Source organism: Lithobates pipiens, unplaced genomic scaffold (assembly GCF_037356315.1).
Source record: "Lithobates pipiens isolate NorthernLeopardFrog02 unplaced genomic scaffold, aLitPip1_a1.2 Scaffold_28, whole genome shotgun sequence".
NCBI lineage: Eukaryota > Metazoa > Chordata > Amphibia > Anura > Ranidae > Lithobates > Lithobates pipiens.
Window position 1 is genome coordinate 102,178,466 of NW_027507789.1, and position 20,688 is coordinate 102,199,153.

A 20,688-nucleotide genomic window follows, 5' to 3' on the forward strand; every position below is an offset into this window, starting at 1 on the left:
GGATTCTGTCCAACAAGCATCTCCTTTGTCTCTCCTGTTGGTACACATGCGAAGGGCCCTGTGGCTCAAAAATTGGGCAGCTGAGCTGTCGTGTAAGAAATATTTGACTGGGTTCCCATTTAAAGGGGAACACTTATTTGGGGAGGAATTGGATAAATTCATCCAAAAGATTACAGGGGGTAAATTTACTCTCCTGCCAATCAAAAAGAACAAATGTCCATCATTTAGGCATTCTCTTTCTCCCGGAGCATCAAGCTCTAAGCAGTGGCGACGGCCTTCCCAACCTCCCTCTAGAGCAGGGGTGGCCAACCCGCGGCTCCCGAGCCGCATGCGGCTCTTTGCCCTGTTCCGTGTGGCTCTTACGTTACTTACGCTACTGGCTATGAACTTCCTTATTCGAGTCGAGTCGTACGTCATCATGTTCGAATCCATCGGAGTTTGGTGTGATTGTGTGTGGCCAAGTCCGCTCATTCGGAAAGTCCGTCAGAATTGCAAAACATGCTTCAAATTTTTCGGCCAGAACTCTGCCGGACCCAGTTCCTACCGAGAAATTCGCTCGTGTGTGTGCTATTCCGATGGACTAAAACCGACGCTAGTGCAGCATTGGCTACTCCTGGCTATGAACTTCCTTATTCGAGCCGAGTCGTACGTCATCACGTTCGAATCCGTCGGAGTTTGGTGTGATTGTGTGTGGCCAAGTCCGCTCATTCGGAAAGTCCGTCAGAATTGCAAAACATGCTTCAAATTTTTCAGCCAGAACTCTGCCGTTCGCCATCCGCTCTCCTACACACCTCCGCTCACCCCTCACTCTCACTACCCCGCCCCCTTGCTCTGTATTTACGTCAAATGCACACGTGGGCAGTTTTTCAGTAAGAGCAAAATGGCAGGGAAAAAATGCACAGCAAAACGAAAATATGAAGAAGAACACAGGACGTTTTTAACAGAGTGGGAGAGTTTATATTTTTTTGTTGAACGTAATGGAAAGCCATTCTGCCTTATATGTCAGGTGTCCTTGTCGCATTTCAAAGCTTCAAACCTTCAGTGCCACTTCAGCTCACTCCATGCTAACATCGACCAGGAATTTCCAAAAGGGACTGAACTTCGCAAGCACAAGTTGGTTACTTTGAAAAGTCAGACAGAAAAGCAGGCAAAGTTTTTCAAAAAACGTACAAAGCACACAGAGACTGTAACGCTTGCATCGTATCAACTGGCTTGGAACATTGCACGGGCCAAAAAGCCATACAATGAAGGGGAGTTCATTAAAAAATGCCTCTGTGACATTGTTGAAATCTTGTCTCCTGAAAACGACAAACTAAAACGAATGGTATCAGACCTCCAACTGTCCCGCCACACTGTTGAGCACAGAATATCAGACATTAACACGTCTATTCAGTCAAAGTTGCACTCTGATCTTCAAGCTTGTGAGTATTTTAGTGTCGCATTGGATGAGAGTTGTGACATACACGACAAGGCTCAATTGGCAATATTTGTACGGTCTGTGTCAAACGATTGTTTGATCAAAGAGGAACTCCTCGATATTATGCCTTTAAAAGACAGAACCCGTGGCATAGATGTGAAAGATACAATGATGGATGCATTTGTGAAAGCAAATCTGCCCATAGCGAAACTAACTGCAATAGCCACAGATGGAGCGCCAGCCATGATTGGATCTGTGAATGGGCTTGTGGGGCTGTGCAAAGCTGACCAAACATTTCCAGAGTTTTGGAATTTCCACTGCATCATACACAGCGAGCAACTTGTGTCTAAAACATTGAATTTGGACAGTGTCATGAAGCCTGTGATGGCAATCGTCAACTACATCCGTACACATGCGCTTCACCACCGGCAATTCAAGAATCTCATCGCTGAGCTGGACCAAGGGCTTCCAGGTGACCTGGCGCAACACTGCACTGTAAGGTGGCTGTCAAAAGGCCAGGTACTCTCTCGCTTCTTCCAGCTTTTGGATGCTGTGAAACTGTTCATGGAAGAGAAGAACAAGGACTATCCACAGCTCTCGGACCTCGAGTGGGTTATGGATCTGGCCTTTTTGGTTGACATGCTGTGTCACTTGGACAAACTGAACCTGACCTTGCAGGGTAAGTTAAAAATGCTGCCTGATCTGGTGCAAAGTGTGTTTGCATTTGTCAACAAACTGAATTTGTTCAAGGCGCATATTCAAAAGGGAGATTTAACACATTTTCCCACTCTACTAAAAGCCAGCGGGCAGGTCACCAGCGCCGTCCTGAACAAGCAAAGAGCCAGATATGCAACACTGGTTGAAAAGCTGCACGAAAGCTTTGTGGCCCGGTTCCGTGATCTACAACTGAAAAGGCCACAGATTACGTTCCTTGTCGACCCATTTAACGCTGAGACGGACTGTTTGAAAGCCCCGCTAGTCACAGATGAGGGTGCGGCTGAGATGGAGATGATTGATCTTCGTGAAGAGGGCAAACTGAAACCTGCTTTAAAGGAAGGGACCATTGAGTTTTGGAAACTTGTGCCAATGGAAAAATACCCCAATGTCAAACGAGCTGCACTTAAGATACTGTCAATGTTTGGGTCAACATATGTCTGCGAGTCTGTGTTTTCCACCCTGAAACACGTGAAATCGAAGCATCGGTCTGTTCTGACCGACACTCATGTGAAAGAATTGCTTCGAGTTACAACAACGGAGTACAAGCCAGATTTGAACAGGATTGTTCAAGACAAGGATTGCCAGAAGTCCCACTAAATAACACATATAATGCGCATAATAAAAGGTAAAATGTTTTGTAAATTGTTCTATTATTCTTGTTATGGATTTGGTTAAACAGAGTTTGTCTGTGTGAGAGTGCACACAGTGTTCATTGTTGAAAATGACTGGCCTGTGGTCTTTGTAGTGTTAAAACAGTGTGTGACATTTACAATAAATCCAGCTGAGCAAACGTATGTGTGTATGAGGAAGGGATGGGGTGATGTTCATGTGTGCCCATGCGTATGATGTGGCTCTTTGCGGTAACTTGGTAAAAAATGTGGCTCTTGGTCTTTGTCTGGTTGGCCACCCCTGCTCTAGAGGAAAGGCCCAAGGTCACGCCCAGGGGCAGAAAAAGACTTGGGGGCGAAAGCTTGCCAAGCAGAGCCCAAAAGCTTCCTTGTGAAAGGGCGCCCCCACTCGGCCGAGTGGTGGAAGGCTCCTGCAGTTTGCAGAAGCCTGGCGGGAAGAGATTCGGGACAGGTGGGTAACCTCCTCAATATCTCTGGGCTACAAACTAGAGATCCAGGAGATTCCACCATCTCGCTTCCTAAGGCCAAGGATCCCCAAGCATCCAGTAAAGCAAAGACCGCTACTTCTGGCCTTAGATCACTTACTATCCCAGGGGGTGATAGTGGAAGTGGACCCAAAAGATCTAAAGGATTTGAACCAGTTTTTGCACATTCGGTCTTTCAGAATGCAGTCAATATGCTCTGTGGTCTCTTCCCTGCAAGGGGGAGAGTTTATGGCATCAATAGATATCAATAGATATCAAGGATGCATATCTTCATGTGCCAATATTTCCCGCACACCAAAAGTATCTAAGGTTCACGGTAGATCAGCGCCATTTATAATTTGTGGCCCTGCCTTTCGGTCTCGCTACAGCTCCTCGAGTCTTCACAAAGATTCTAGACCCTCTCTTGGCAAACCTAAGAGCTCAGGGTATAACCTATATTATCTAGACGATTTGCTACTCATAGAGCAAACAGTAGCGCTCTTGAACCACAGTATTATCAAAACATTAGAACACCTCAAACACTTAGGTTGGATTATAAACCTAGAAAAGTCATCCCTGCAGCCTGCTACCAGGTTGGAGTATCTGGGCATGGTCATCGACACCGCTCAGGGCAGGGTGTTTCTACCAAGGCCAAAGGCCATGGCTATAGGGGCTCTGGTGCACCTAATACTGGGCAGAAGGACTTCTCCCATTCGGCTGTGTATGAGACTGTTAGGGAAAATGGTGGCCTCCTTCGAGGCCGTTCCATTCGCCCAGTTTCACTCAAGGCCTTTGCAAAGATGCATCCTTGTGGCTTGGAACAAGAAGCCCCAGGCCTTGGACCTTCCTATGTGTCTATCCCCAGGGACACGCAGGAGTCTCGTTTGGTGGTTACAGACCAAGAATCTGCTGAAAGGCAAAACTTTTCTTCCCCTTCCATAGAAGATTGTAACTACAGATGCCAGACAGACAGGCTGGAGAGCAGCGTTGGAAGAATTATGCACGCAGGGGAAATGGTCTGCGACCGAAATACTACTGCCCATAAATATTCTGGACATTATGTACTCTACAAACTATTATTAACTTGTCTCTTCCCATAGTTATCTAATTTATAAAACCCTACTAGGCACACTGATATAAAGTTACTTATGAAAACACACACATTGCTGCTAGTAAAACACTATCTTATTTATTTCCCAAGAAATTAGGAAAGCTAACATAAAGTATTAATAAAAAGACATTACAATATCACAAAGCTTACAATCAGAACATATAATACAAGAATATGAAAGATACTTATCACACGGTCCTCCGTGAGGCTTTGCTTTATCGGCTAGGCTCAGACCAGGAGAGGGCCTTCACCATAAGGTTTAGGCCGGAGCCATCACCCAGATTAGGCCTCGAGATGGCCGAATCATCCTGTCAGCAGAAAACACATGGCAAGCTCTTGCAGCGAACAGAAAGAGAGCCTTGTCTGTGTGTGAGCCTTTTCATTCAAACATACACGCCCACTCGTAGCCACCCCCATTTGCCTTCCATCCAATAGATTTCGCCAAGAGGTATTCCTTCACATGTATGCCCATTCTTCAGGAAGAATGCTGTATTGTCCACTATGATCAGTGTCTCTATTAAAGATGAGCCATCTAGCTCGCTCTTATTCCCTTTGAAGCCTGCAATCACACATATCACAGCAGGTGGGTCTGAGCCAAGCTATTGTTCTTCTGATTACAAAGCTTTCATGTGCTTCATTCAACTGAGGCTAAGTGGCTATCTCAACCATGAACAAATACCAGAAGTATTATATGAATTCAATCCAACAGCCCTCATGAACTGGTCCTACAGACTACAGTGTCTCCCTGTTCGAATACAGTCCGACAATGACACAGCTGTGTCTTATATCAATCACCAGGGTGGCACCAGGAGTGATTGCACAAAGAGAGGTGAATCGCATACTTGCTTGGGCAGCGAGGCATGTTCCATGCCTTTCTGCAGTCTTCATTCCAGGAGTGGAAAATTGGCAAGCAGACTTTCTAAGCCGCCAACAGTTATGCCCAGGAGAATGGGCTCTACACCCCGACATATTTCAGACCATATGTCACAAATGGGGCACTCCAGACGTAGATCTGTTTGCGTCCAGATTCAACAGGAAGCTGGACAAGTTTGTGTCAAGGACAAGAGATGTATTTGCTAAGGGGTCAGATGCTCTGACAATTCCATAGGATCGGTACAATCTAATTTATGCCTTCCCACCATACCTGCTTCTGTCAGTGTTCCTAGGAGTCAAGAGGGATACAAAGCCGGTTCTATTGGTAGCCCCGGCTTGACGCAGGCGACCTTGGTACGCAGAGATCATGAAGTTGGCAGTAGGCAGGCCTTGGATCCTTCCTCTCCAGTCAGATCTTCTCTCGCAGGGTCCAATTTACCATCCTGCTTTACACAGTCTGAATTTAACGGTTTGGCTGCTGAGACCCACATTCTGAGAGACCGTGGGCTCTCGGAGCCAGTCCTTTTCTACTCTGGTCAATGCCAGAAAGCCGGCCTCCAGGCTTATTTACTACAAAATCTGGAAGGCATATGTTTCCTGGTGTGAACCCAGGGGATGGCATCCTAGAAAGTATGTAGTTAGCAGGATCTTGGCTTTCCTCCAGTCAGGCCTAGAAATAAATTTGGCAGTAAGCACTATCAGGGTTCAGATTTCAGCCTTGTCAGGGTTTTTCCAGAAACCACTTGCATCACATTCTCTTGTGTGGGCTTTCATTTAGGGGGCCATGCGGTTAAGGCCGCCAGTCAAACCTCCGGTATGCCCATGGGAACTGAATTTGATTCTCTCGGAATTGCAGGGACAACCATTTGAACCATTGCATCAGGCTTCGTTAGTTCTTTTGACTAAAAAGTTAGTTTTCTTGATAGCCATATCCTCGGCTAGAAGAGTGTCAGAGCTGGCAGCTCTCTCGAGCAAGGAACCTTATCTAATTATTTATAAGGACCGAGTAGTGATGCGTCCTAATAGGTCCTTTCTACCTAAGGTGGTTTCAGGATTCCATTTGAATCAAGATGTAATCCTACCATCCTTTTTTCCAGATCCACAATCTGCAGAAGAAGAGTCTGCACACTCTAGATGTGGTAAGGGCAATCAGTATCTATCTCCAGGCAACTGCTCAAATAAGAGAGACTGATTATTTATTTTGCCAGAAGGCCCTAAGAAGGGCCAACCGGCATCAAAATCCACTCTCTCAAGATGGATTAGACAAGTTATTCTTCAGGCCTATAGTGTAAAGGGGAAGAATCCTCCTTTTCAAGTGAAAGTGCACTCAACTAGGGCTGTAAGTGCTTCTTGGGCAGTGCATCACAAGACCTCCCTGGCTCAGATCTGTAAGGCTGGAACTTGGTCATCAGTCCACACATTCACCAGATTTTATCAGGTGGATGTCAGAGGGCAAGAGGATACCGCCTTTGGGCGCAGTGTACTGCAGGCTGCAGTTTAGATCCTCTGGTCCATGGCGGTCTATAATTCTGATCTGTGTCTCCCTCCCCTCAAACTGAGCATTGCTTTGGGACATCCCACTATGTAATGAAGCTCCTGTGTCTCGTGATATATGATCAAGAATATAGGATTTTTATATACAGCTTACCTGTAAAATCCTTTTCTTGAGAGTACATCACGGGACACAGGGCTCCCGCCCTTCTTGGATTTTACGTGGTTTCTTATTGCTTTGCTACAAAACTGAGCTGCCTCCCATATGGGAGGGGTTATATAGGAGAGGAATTCTCCTTAATTGGGGTTAGCCAGTGTCCAATCACCAGAGGTGTTTATATAACCCACTATGTAATGAAGCTCCTGTTTCCCATGATGTACTCTCAAGAAAAGGATTTTACAGGTAAGCTGTATATAAAAATCCAATTTTTTAGTGTAAAGATCCACCTAAGTCTACAAAACTGACCAAAAGGGACATTCTTAATCCACCTGGGATGATGGTGACTGCGGGCATGAAAATAAGAATTACCAGCACTTGGCTTAAAGTGAATCCTTGAATGGATTACTCCATTGTCATTGGCCCATAGCTCTAGGTCTAAAAAGATCAAGGACTTCTCATCAACCACATGTGTAAATGAGATTCCAAAGGGATTTCTTGCACAATGTGCCAGAAATCCTTCCAGTTCGTCATTGGTACCGTACCAAATAATGACATCATCAATGTACTGTGCATACAGGACTAGGTTCCTCCCAAATGGGTTGTTAGCCCAAATATATTTGAGCTCCCAATACCCCATGAATAAATTTGCGTAGCTGGGAGCAAACCTAGCCCCCATGACCTGCCTATATTAACTATCCATGAATGAAAAGTAATTATGGGTCAAGGTAAACTGAATACACTCGTATATGAATTGCAGTGTTGAACAGATGGGCTTCTGCCAAATAGTACTCCACAGCTCTAAGGCCGAATTTGTGCTGAATAGATGTATATAGGGATGCTACATTGAGCAATAACCATCTGTATCCCTTCTCCCATGTATATGCAGTTAGAATCTCTAGGGCATGGCCTGAGTCCTTTATGTATGACGACAGGCTAGTTACCAATCCCTGGAGAAAGTGGTCGATGTAGCTACCAAGATTGCTGGTCAGGCTGTCAATTCTTACAATAATTGGTCTACCAGGAGGCTTCTCCATGTCCTTATGCACCTTTGGTATGTGGTAGAATTGGGGGACCACTGGATGTTTTGAATATAGGAATTGGTACTCACTTTTAGTCAGGACCTGATTCAATAGTGCCCTGTCCAACAACTCTTTAAACTTGTTGTTATAACTGCCAGTAGGGTCCCATAGGAGACTTTCATATGTATTTGTGTCACCAATCAGTCTGAATGCTTCCTCCAAATATTAATCCCTATCTTCTATGACCAAGCCTCCACCTTTATCTGCTTTTCTAATTATAATTTATGAATTCTTTCTCAAGCTACTCAGAGGGCCCTCCATACCTACTTCATAGCCATTATTGTATTTATAGCCTTTGTCACCACACATTTTATTTGCCTTTGTCACCACACTCATAGAAGGTGGGTTTGAAGTTGCCCTTATTCCAGTGCAGGTAGAAGCTTGATTTTGGTCTAAAGTTAGTGCTGATATTCCTTCCTTCCAGTGCCAGGGAGGGAGTCTCATGTACAAACTCTTGACCTCCTTCTGTGAATAATTCTTCCAGGATCTCCAACGATCCCTTATGTAAAGGCTCAGCAGGAAGATTAGGGATCGTTATCTCCGAACTTTCATTGACTGCTCCATTTATTTCTCTCAACCTGTAGTGGCGCTTAACAGTAAGGTTTTGCACAAATTATTTAATGAAATGAAAAGTCAATGAAAAGTTCAAAGAGATTGGGGGGGCTCTCTGGAGCATAATTGAGGCCTTCTAAGCAGCTCAAGTTCTGTTTCCGAAAAACTCGCATTTCGAAAGATTAAATATTTTTATGGTGGAATAGCCCTCTAGTGCTTCTGGTCCCTTTTTGAATTTCTTCCTTGCCTTTCTCCCTCTTCTCGTCCTGGTATTCGGAGGAAAGAGGAGTCTGAATGCTATGTTTTTCTGCACTGCGAGTTTTGACCTTCCCGCAGCTCCTTCCACAAAAAAATTATCGTCCTTTGATTTTGTGGCTTTCATACTAGTGGCATCTCTTTCTGATCCCAAAGGATTATTTGATCTTAACCTTAGGAGGGACTCCTGTTGTTTCTCAATACATCTAAGTTTGTATGTATCACTTTCCCTTGGTGCCTCTTGCACCGGGGCTTCTTTCTGTGGTTATAAGGTATCGTTAATGACATAGTCCTGTCCCAAGGGGTTCCCGACATCCTGGTCCCCTCGATTGCATTTACCATCACCGTTGGATTCTACGGGTGGAACCCTTTGCACTAGTAGGGGCGGGAAATCTTCGTGAACACTAGATCTATAGAATTCACTATTTGACCAATCGTGGATTTCCTATTGCTGTTTTTAATCCAACATTTATTTTTGTTCTTATTTCTGTTGCCATTTCTATTCCTATTGGTCCTACTCTCTACTTTAGAAGGGATATTAGTCACAGGATAATTTCTTTGCTCCTTTCCACCCTGCTGGTAAAATTGACTAGGCTGACCAGTATCATTTACCATTATTCTCTCCTGTTCATTCATTGGAAGCGTATACATCTTGTCCTTCTTCCTGTTGAACTAACATCCTGACATATAAACCTGCCTATCCCTCCCAAATTTCCCTGATTTTCGAATTATCAAGTCTGCTTCAAACTCTGTTGTTTGTTTTGCTTATCCTAGTAACCCATGTAGTAAGGGATTCTAGATCTGTAAATGCAACTAGTTCTTCTTGTATATTTGTAATATCTATCTTGATAGTTACTAGATTTCTCTCCCTTTGTCTGATAATAATTTTTAACCATATCTTGTTGAATGACCTCATCTCTCTAGTCCATTCCTGGCCAATATCCTCATCAAAAAAGTTACATCATTTTGTTATTCTCAATCCTCTAAGGATCCTATTTACTTCCAAATATTTTTGTAACAATATAATAATACCATTGAGTAATTTCGTTTTGCAAAAGATGTTTAAGTTTGTAAAAAGCTGATATCATCGTCTCCTCTCTATTTGGTGTAACTTGAGTAATCCTAATGCTATTCAGGAAGCCTTTTGCCAACAAAGCTCTCCTTAGCTGCCTCTCGTCTATGGACAATACCATGCCTCATCTGGCATCACTTCCATCGGGGATTTTAATCTCTTTGGTAATTTCTTGGCCCTGCAGTTGCGTGTGCTCACGCACACGTGTATGTGCACACACCCTAACTGACCTAATAGCCTGATACCTCCCCCACCAGCGGCCCAGTGAGAAATTGCATCAAGGCAGTTCCAATCATTTACAGGAACCCTCTGCACTTTACCCTAACACTGTGGGCCATCAGGACATGATTCCTTAGTAGTCACTCTTAAATCGCCTAGTGGCCGCAATATATCAACCAGGCTGACGTCACCCAATCTGTTAAGTTGGGTATATATAACAGCTCTGCAGGTGCCTGCAAACACCGTCTGGCAGATAGAGCGTATAGCTGATCAAATTATGTTTTTCAAAAGGCATGTAGGTATAGGCTTACACTGGTGGTCCCTCCAGGGGCATAGTGGCACAGGGACACACACAGAGGTCCTAAGGAATGTACAGTGGGTAGAACCAATATTCGACTCTTTTTCCTATATATATATATATATATATATATATACAGTCACAATTGAATATAGTTGGCATACAGAGAGAGAAATAAAATTCAAATTAAAAAAGGTTTTTGGATACATTTATTAAAAATTTGAAATATTAAAATCCCGTAAACATCCCATAAAGACATTTTAACATTAAAACACATATACACACAGGTACGTAAACCTACACACACCTATATACAAATATATGCATGTGTGTAACAATACTAGAAAACTATTAAAACACATAACACATAGTTACATAAAGACACACGTCCATCCAGTTCAACCACAATAAAAAAAATAATAATAATAATAATATCATACAATCCCATATACCCAATTCTATACCTACAGTTGATCCAGAGGAAGGCAAAAAACCCCAGCAGAGCATGATCCAATTTGCTAAAGCAGGGGGAAAGATTCCTTCCTGATCCCTCAAGAGGCAATCGGATTTTCCCCGGATCAACTTTACCTATAAATGTTAGTACCCAGTTATATTATGTACACTTAGGAAATAATCCAGGCCCTTCTTAAAGCAATCCACTGAGCTGTCCAGAACCACCTCTGCAGGGAGTCTATTCCACATTTTCACAGCTCTTACTGTGAAGAAACCTTTCCATATTTGGAGATGAAATCTCTTTTCCTCTAGACGTAAAGAGTGCCCCCTTGTCCTCTTTGTTGACTGTAAAGTGAATAACTCAACACCAAGTTCACTATATGGAGCCCTTATATATTTGTACATGTTGATCATATCCCCCCTTAATCTCGTCTTATCACGAGTGAATAAATTCAGTTCCTCTAATCTTTCCTCATAGCTGAGTTCTTCCATGCCTCTTATCAGTTTGCTTGCCCTTCTCTGCACTTTCTCCAGTTCCCCAATATCCTTTTTGAGAACTGGTGCCCAAAACTGAACTGCATATTCCAGATGAGGTCTTACTAATGATTTGAACAGGGGAAAAATTATATCTCTCTCTCTGGAATCCATACCTCTCTTAATACAGGAAAGGACTTTGCTCGCTTTGGAAACTGCAGCTTGGCATTGCATGCTATTATTGAGCTTATGATCTACCAAAACTCCCAGATCCTTCTCCACTATGGATTCCCCCAGTTGTACTCCCCCTAGCATTTATGATGCATGCATATTCTTAGCCCCCAAGTGCATAACTTTACATTTCTCAACATTAAACCTCATCTGCCACATAGTCGCCCAATTAGACAGTGCATTGAGGTCGGCTTGTAAATTGGAGACATCCTGTAAGGACGTTATTCCACTGCATAGCTTGGTGTCATCTGCACTGCGGAAATGTTACTTTTGATCCCAGACCCAATATAATTTATAAAGATATTAAAAAGTAAGGGTCCCAACACTGAACCTTGGGGTACACCACTGATAACCTTAGACCATTCAGAGTAAGAATCATTAACCACTACTCTCTGAATTCTGTCTTTTAGCCAGTTTCCTATCCATTTACAAACTGATATTTCCAAACCTGTAGACTTTACCTTACACATGAGCCATGTGTGCGGAACTGTGTTGAACGCTTTTGCAAAATCCAAGTATACCACATCCACCGCCACCCCTCTGTCCAAGGTTTTATTTACCACCTCATAAAAAGAAATCAGGTTTGTCTGACAACTTATGTCTTTCATGAATCCATGCTGTCTGTTGCTTAAAATATTTTTTTCCTGCAGGAACTCGTCTATGTGGTCTTTTATTAATCCCTCCAGTATCTTCCCAACTATAGAAGTTAAACTAACAGGTCTATAGTTACTTGGTAAAGACTTTGTTCCCTTTTAAATATAGGCACCACATTGGCCCTGCGCCAATCCAGTGGTACTATTCCTGCCATTAATGAGTCCCTAAAAATTAGATACAATGGCTTTGAAATTACAGAGCTCAATTCTTTTAGGATTCGTGGGTGGATGCCATCAGGTCCAGGTGCTTTATCCACCTTTATTCTGTCCAAATATTTCTTGACCATATCACTTTTGAGCCATTGTGGATTTGGGGCTGCGTCACTACCACCCACATTATGGACATGAGCTCCCCCATGCTCCTTTGTATACACAGAGCTGAAGAAAGTATTTACTATGTTAGCCTTCTCTTTGTCCCCAGTCACCCACTCCAGATTATTTTGTAAAGGGTCTACATGCTCAGACTTGACCTTTTTACCTTAATATATTTGAAGATTTTTTGGGGGTTTGTCCTACTATCTTTTGCAATCTGTCTTTCATTTTGAATTTTTGCATCCTTGATTTCCTTTTTACATATTCTGTTATATTATTTGTAACATTTAAATGACACTAGCGTTCCTTCATTTTTATATTTTTTAAAAGCTCTTTTTTATAGCTTATAGCTTTTTTAACTTTGGCTGTGAGCCACATCGGTTTTATTTTTAGCCTTTTAAACTTATTGCCTGTGGGAATATACTTTGCCGTGAGATCACAAACAGTCTTTTTTGAAGAATTCCCATTTCTGTTCTGTGCCCATTGATGCCAATATTCTCTCCCATTCTAGGTCCTGGAGAGCAGCCCTCATTCTTGGAAAATTTGCTCTCTTGAAATTAAGTGTTTTTATCTTTCCCGTATGTGATTTTTGCTTACAGCTAACATCAAATGAAATCATATTAGGGTCACTGCTACCCAGGTGTTCCTTTATCTGAACATTAGTAATACGTTCTACATGCGTGTATGCAATGATACTAAAATTAATACATATGCTAGTACAATAATAAACACTTCTATAGGCACTTCTATAAGCGCATTACCGCCAACCCATTGTGCATTCAAACAATGAAACTAAACTGTTTTTTCACAATACACCAGAGGAGCAATATTGGAGCTTCCATGTACATGTTGGACATGATATTCGTACACAGTCAGCAATAAATATGTGATCACTAGTTCCATTGCTCCAGGAAGAGCCCATGGCCCCGCTTTAGTCTAGTAAATTTTCTAAAAACGAACCATGTTAGTTATAAATGGTGATGAAACCCAGTTCCTGACCAGCTCTCTACTATTCCTTGTATGATGTGTTTACACTGTTTTTCACCCACTGGATTATGGGGTGCTCTTGCCCCTGTCATCATCACATTGATTAACTACTGGGAACTAGTAAAAACACAATATTTTCCATTAGGGGCCTTGATGGTTACTAGCAGTAGCAGTTTACTGCATCCTTTAATACAGTTGGAGCCAACAGTTGGCAGGGTATATGCACACACCAGAGGAAGTTAAAGTGGAATTTAACCTAAAAAGGAAGTTCTGCCTGGCCTCCCACCCTCCCCTCCCTTGAGGGGAGCAGGTACATAGTTTTAGCAGATATCCGCTTCCATTTCCGCTGGGATTGCCTAGGTGCTCCAGGCAGAAGTTTGGCCCCTTCCTGCCTGCCCACAACCTCCTGGGACCTGTCATGTGTGGGCTTCAGGACCCCTCATATAGTGCAGTGCAGCTCACACATGGGGGTCTGGCTGTGGAGCTGCAGGGGGTCACAGCCAGCTTCCTACAGTCACCATAGTGGCACGCTGTATACATTCGGATCCAAGCACCTGCTCCTGCCCACATGTAAAAATTTCACACGTGTCCTGGGGGATTTCAGACTTGAGCACTTCGAGAAAAATAATTGAGGGGGGCCACTCGCATCAAGATTGGACTAACAGTGGAAGGAATTTAAATTGTGAGCCTATACGCTGTGTGCATGGTAACATATGGCACAGTCCTTGTACTCAAAAATATTTAATTACTGTGCTACAAGTAAAAGTCTAACAGAGGTCTGTAAAAATATTATTATATTGAGATGAGCTCATGTGCTACGTGTGAACTGTGTATTAGATCAGTGGTGTGGAACTGCTACAACCACCCAGAGTACTCAATCACCAACAAAACAGAATAAATGCAAATACAAAAAATGGTGCATTGCTCCTTTAAATGAAAATGAATCTAAATACTCTGTAATGTATACTTGTGTTAACAATAGCAGGTATTAAAACGTATGGACTGTAGGCAAAAACGAATATCCTAACTGGATGTGATGTCACTAGCTCCGCTCAACGCGTTGTGTCACTGGTATTTACCGGTATTTAAATTGCTAGCGGCCATCACTAAGCTCCCTACTCTGAGGAAGTCACAAGACAGCAGAGCCTGTGATGTCTCATCCGATTAGGATGAAAAAATGGAAGTGTAGTGAATAAATGGCTACTGGTTTATCTGTCACACAGTAATTTTAAACTTATGTCAGTGCAACTTGGATTTAAATAAATGGTTTTAACTCTCGAAATGTGTTACACTATGAGAATGTCCCTGTCATATGTTTGAGTGACACTGGTAGTGGAGGCAGCAGGACCCGGCATCTTAAAAGAATCCAACATGAGAAGTGGGCACTATTAGCACGATGGTCTATCTAAAGTGCATTGACCTATATTGTTATAGGTCAATATTAAAGGTCAGCACGCACTGCACCTAAAGGTGGAATAGTGGCATATTAGATCTAACACTGAAGATTATAACATTTTAATCACTGTGGAAATCTGATGCACTGTAAATCACAAGTGGATATTTTTTGACATTATTATGTGATTCTGTTCAGAGATGTTGGGTGGAGAAGAGCACATAGCACTTTGTTTATTTGATTTGTTTGATGCACTATTATAGTGTATGCATGCACTTTATTGCTTACAGTCTATACATTTTAATACATGCTATTGTTAACACAAGTATTCATCACAGAGTATTTAGATACATTTTTATTTAAAGGAGCAGTGCACCACTTTTGTATATGCATTTATTCTGATGGGGATCTGTATTGCACATGGTGCAGGCATCAGGGTAATACAAAGAATTACCTCACTCCTCAAGCCCCCCAATTCCCCTCTCCCTAGTACAGCTCTCCCTCCAGCACAGATTTTCCTCCAGCAAAATAGATCTTCCTACTTCATAAATCCCATCACCATACAGGCATCAGAGTAAGTGGAAGTCCTGTGTTATGTGACTAGGGCCCAGGAAGAGTTAAAGAACCTCCCTCTTTCTAAACTGTGGCTGCCCATCTCTGAAGTCTGACAGGCAGTAGGAGTGTGGCTGCAGTCCATCAGGTGTGCAGAAACTGTCGGCTCTAGCTACAGTACCGCAAACACTCTGGGTGGGTTTGGACTCCCCTTTCCCCGCCCCTATATTATCTACACTTCTGAATTATACATGGAAAATAAAGAAAGCAGAGCACAAAGCAATGTCAGCAGTTTAGTAACTTTTTTCAAACTAAAAAAAGCATTCACTTACATGTAAATTAATGAATTCCAGCACCAGCAATGGAGCAGGAGCATCACTGGGTGTTGACAAGTGGAGGAGAAGAGAAGGATCCAGGATCCTCAGACAGCTGCAGCGGTGCAGCCTCAATCCAAAGCCGATGTGTGAGAGCAGCTAGCAATAGCAGCATATTAGTCATTGTGGACTAGAGTTGGGGAGGGAGAAAGGCGCAGCATGTACTAAACTGTCAGCCTTGTACAGAATACAGGTGTAGTGCTGACATCATGGTTTATTGATGTGATTATACATGCTTTAATGTGAGGTATATGGACATTACTGTGGTTTCACACTAGAGCCATCTAGTGGCCAAATATGGGTAACGCACCTGTTTATCATTTACCTCAGAACAACTTATGTACATGAAGTGACTGTTTGGATCCTGAAGTTTGACCTTGTTACCCAGGAGTCCCTGTGTGACCTACCCATGAACATTCTCTTAGGCAGTGCATGCTGGGTATGGGATATAAGGGACAGCAGGGGCCATTTTAGGTCTCTTGGGACCACGTTACCTGCCTGTGCGGATCAGTGGAGGGGTGTCCCGAGAGGCAGCGGCTAACAGCTATTGTGGAGCGCCAGACTGCTCGCGATTGGGAGGTGACCTGCAGAGCGAGAAAGGTGGTAGCCGGATTGAGATGGTCCAAAGGCACTCGGTGGAGAATCGGAGAACAGGATCGATTCCGCGGAGCGTTACAGAGCATCTGGCCTAGCTGACGGAAAGACAAGCTATTGTCACCGGACCAAAGTGATCACACGGAACTCTGATCCAGTTGGTGAGCGGGCTACTGCCCACCGTTTGTTAATTTGCTGCACACAGTTAGACTCACTTACAGGCCTTGCTGGAACCTGTTGTTCCACGGATGCGTAACAGAGCAACTGACATTGAGCAGGCTTGAGGCCTACTTCACTTTAGTGCCCAAGCATTGTGTATAAGTTCTTGGAGTTATACCTGGAGTACCTTAAGCTAACTTTTACCTACCTTTTCGATTACAAATATCAGAGGAGTCATCTCTAGCTAGCGAAGAAAGAAGATACGGGAGAGAGTACTTTAAGTGAGGCCTCACGTATAACTTTAAAGTAGCGGGAGCTCCCAGGTTTAGATACAAAGAAATATATATATACTGTATCTTTCATATTGTATTTGTTGATTTATATTGTAGTGACATCCTACGTTGGGATGGCAGTGCAATCTCTATAACCACCTGCTTTAATATACTTGCAGTAAAAATATTTCTGGGTAAGTGCCCAGTTGTGTGGCGTGCTGTTTTTCCCCACCAGGTGGAGCCTGAGGGTATTATACAGGTACTTTACATTGTTTTATATTGCACCACATCTGTGCCAAGGTGATTGAGTCAAGTTAGTGGGGTTTCTTGGTAGACTGCAGGCCCAATTCAAACCAGCAGCTCCTTTGGGGGTCAGTGCTACACAGGCAATGCATTTCTGGGCTTTTTAGACACTTTCTCAAGCCAGGCTACATGTGGGTAGATGCTTTCTTTAGATTAAATAAAGTTTCTAAACTGCCGGCATTGCTCTGCGCTCTGCCTTTTTTGTTTTATCTGTTCTAAGGCGGGACCTTCCCAAGGTAGTCATGGTGGGTGCTGCAATTGATATACGGCTGACCCCTGTTAACGTACAAAAAAAACACAACATCCCTTATTGTCTTATTTACAGATTGCTGCAAGACTTTTTGATTATGACTAGATACAAGAACGTTCGTTTTTACATTTGATGTCACATGCTCATTTGGACTCTATTCCGCTCTACACCAGATTACTTTTTTAGCACTACAATTTTTGTTTTTGATTTACCCTGATTCACATATAACTACACAGCCAGACATGTCACTTCTGTATTTTCTAGTTCAGCGATGCAGCTTCTTGCATCGCCTCCAGCATGCTCACTAGAAAATAAAGTGATCAAGAAAGTGGAATCAAAAAGTAGTAGCCTGGTCTACCTGGTAATGCTTGGTGGCATGTGCTATTCATAAGAGTAGCAATAAAGAAAAAAAAAAGTCCCATGATGGGTAAAATGGTAAGCAAAGATTAAACACACAGTATTTGTATTTTAGCTGCCTGGAATTCAACTTTAAAGCGATACTAAACCCACAACAGTAAAATAAGTATGTACAGTATATGCAGTAAAGCATGCGTGTTATACTCACTGTGGAACCTAAGGGGTTAATCCCCTGCATTGTTTAAAAAGGCTGTTTTATCCTGTCTTCTCTGATCCTCCCCTTTTTCCACAGTCCCCAATCTGCTGATAGAACAAAGCCTTGGGGGCAAGCCGCACATGCCCAGTTTGGTGTGTATTGCTAGAGAGTTTTTTTTTTTGGAGAGTGCATGTGATCAGCAAAGGGCAATCAGCACTGTCCAGACAGAGGGTCAGGGGTCCTGCAGCCTCATAGGACAATCAGGGGAGAATGAAAACTTTTCTTACAAGCTTTAACCAGTGCGTGGCTGGATACTGATAGAAGTCACAAGACTGCTCTAACTGCTGATGAGAAAAGGTATTTAGCAGTTTATATCTACTAAAATAATTGCATTTCCATGTTCTGTGTACTGTGGGAGACCAGATACAGTGAATGCATGGTCCTGGGTTTAGTAACACATTAAGATTTGTAGCCAGGTTATGCAGCTGGGGTGGATAGACCACAAGAATATGGACATTACTTTACACAGGTGAAATAGTTCATGTGTGTGCTTCAATTGTGTATTTAGCCTTTTAGCTAGTTACTTTTTAATGTACTTGATTTATACAAAAAGAGGATTCTACTCTTTAAGTTAGTGGAGGTTTTGTGCTAAGAAATCTGGTTCACTTCTGCTGTCTTTTCATATTGTGACTAGCGTATTATGTTGTCTGTTACTTAGGCAGAAGATCCTCACCCTGGAGAACCATACAGAGGGGGGGCCTTTGAAGCTTACCTACCTGAAAATGGAGAAGGGAAGAAGCTGCTTTCACTTTTAGAGAAAGCTTTGAAACAAAACTTAACATTTAAAATTGAACCAAACAAGGATGGAGATGTTGTGACATGGCACAAAATTCCTCATAAGATTGCCCTATCTGGAGGGAAGACAAAGTAAGTATGGCCTGAAGTTTCTCGAGTTCACCGTGTTTGTTAATAATGTACTAATTTTTGAAATGCCTACTGGTTTCTCTCTGGCACCATTATTCCTCTTTAGGACAACATCATGTTTGCATAATAGCTACTTTAAAGTGAATCTGTATTCAGGCTATGGACCAGTGATTCTCAACCAGAGTTCTGTGAAACCCTAGGGTTCCTCCAGAGGTTGCTAGGGGTTCCTTTAGCACTGGGCAATTACTGCCTCTCAGATAAGTTCCCAATCACACCATTGATCTTTATAGCTATCTGTAAATAGGTAATTTTTCCCAATGACCACAAGTGTAAAGGAACATTCTTCCCACTGACCATCACACTAATGTAACATGAGTTGTAGATTTCAAATTTTTAGAAGTGGTTCCCCCGAGACCAGAGAACTATTTTAAGGGTTCCTCTGTGTTGAAAAGGTTGAGAAAGGCTGCTATGGACATTGAAGTATTTACATATTACATAATATCAAGCATTAAATGAGCTAAAACAAACAGACATGCTTGACCTCTTTAACTGTAAGCATTGTGGAGCAATTAATCACATTTCACAGTAGAAATGTTGTATGAGCAGCTCAGCCCCCTCTCCTAAGAGCTTATTCACACAGGGTCATAGATCTATACATCCTTTTACGGGGCCGTATTTATCCATTAGGGAGGTATAGGTGGTCTGCACAGACACATGCAGCCAGCCTGTTAAAATCAATCACAGGCTGACATTGCTATCTGAGGGTGTGACTTGAGAGTTTCTACTATAAATTTTGAGAGTAATGTGCTTCATAGTTTCCTCAGTTACAAAGGTCAGTGACGGTTGAAAATGCTTTAATACTTGTAGACTGGCCATAGGTTTATTATAGCGAGAGAAAAGGATGACACTGAAGAGTTAAATCATGGGTCTTCAAACTATGGCACTCCAGTTGTTCAGGAACTACAATTCCCATCATGCCTAGTCTTGTCTGTGAATGTCAGTTTTACAATGCCTCATGGGATGTGTAGTTTCGCAACAACTGGAGGGCTGTAGATTGAGGACCATTGAGTTAAATATTTAAAGGAGATCTAAGAAAGAAAGAGTGGAACAATTGGTAAGAAACAGACGGAGGTGCTGCATACTCCCTGAAGATGTAAAACTAAAGGCATAACGTTTTTTACCTTAATGCATTCTCTGCATCAATGTAAAAAAAAAAGTCCACTATCAGGCCCCCCGCCCCCCCCCCCCCCCCAAAAAAACACTTACCTGGCTCCTCTTTTGATCCAGCGCCGTGCTTGTCTGCAGCAGTGCTGGTCTCTCTCCCTTTTTTCACAAGACACAGCCATTGGCTCCTGCTGCTATCAGTCAAAGTCTGTGAAGAGGGAGCAAGAGTGGAACCAAGTCACGCTGTGTGTGTCTGTGGCTGCACACAGCTTGGCTCGGGAAGCTCGACTGCATAAGTGCCCCCTGTGACAGACCTACCTGGGACAGAGGCTTTTGTCGAGGACTGTGAGTAAGCTTCTTACCCACTGACTATGGGCCCGAGCTTTTAAGGGAATACTACTATTTGGAAGGTGTATGCCTGGGGGACCCTAATATTTACTTTGGATTCAAGTCTGTGTCTCTCCAAGACACACAGACTCTGGGACTCTAGGCTCGGGGTCCCTGTTTAAGGCCTAGCTGCCACTTTAAAAATAGTGACTGCTTCACACTGTGAGACTAGCAGATGTTGATGTCATTAGCAAGCCACCTGTCTGGGGCCACCTGCCATAATGGGTTTTTGAATTGCATAACAGGACATCTTCCTAAATGCTTGTAGCTCCCTCAAGTGCCAGGGCCTATAGTCGGTAGGCAAGGCTATAATTTA

General features: G+C 42.9%; 1 protein-coding gene across 5 annotated transcripts in view; it reads left to right on the forward strand.

The window, feature by feature from the left end:
* Nucleotides 1-20,688, forward strand: part of LOC143935546 (uncharacterized) — a 445,466-nt gene that overhangs the window by 257,084 nt on the left and 167,694 nt on the right. For all 5 annotated transcript variants that reach the window (XM_077459495.1, XM_077459494.1, XM_077459497.1 and 2 more), the window contains one exon: nucleotides 18,616-18,824. In XM_077459495.1, the coding sequence (XP_077315621.1) occupies nucleotides 18,616-18,824 (209 nt within the window). The remainder of the gene's footprint in view (nucleotides 1-18,615; nucleotides 18,825-20,688) is intronic.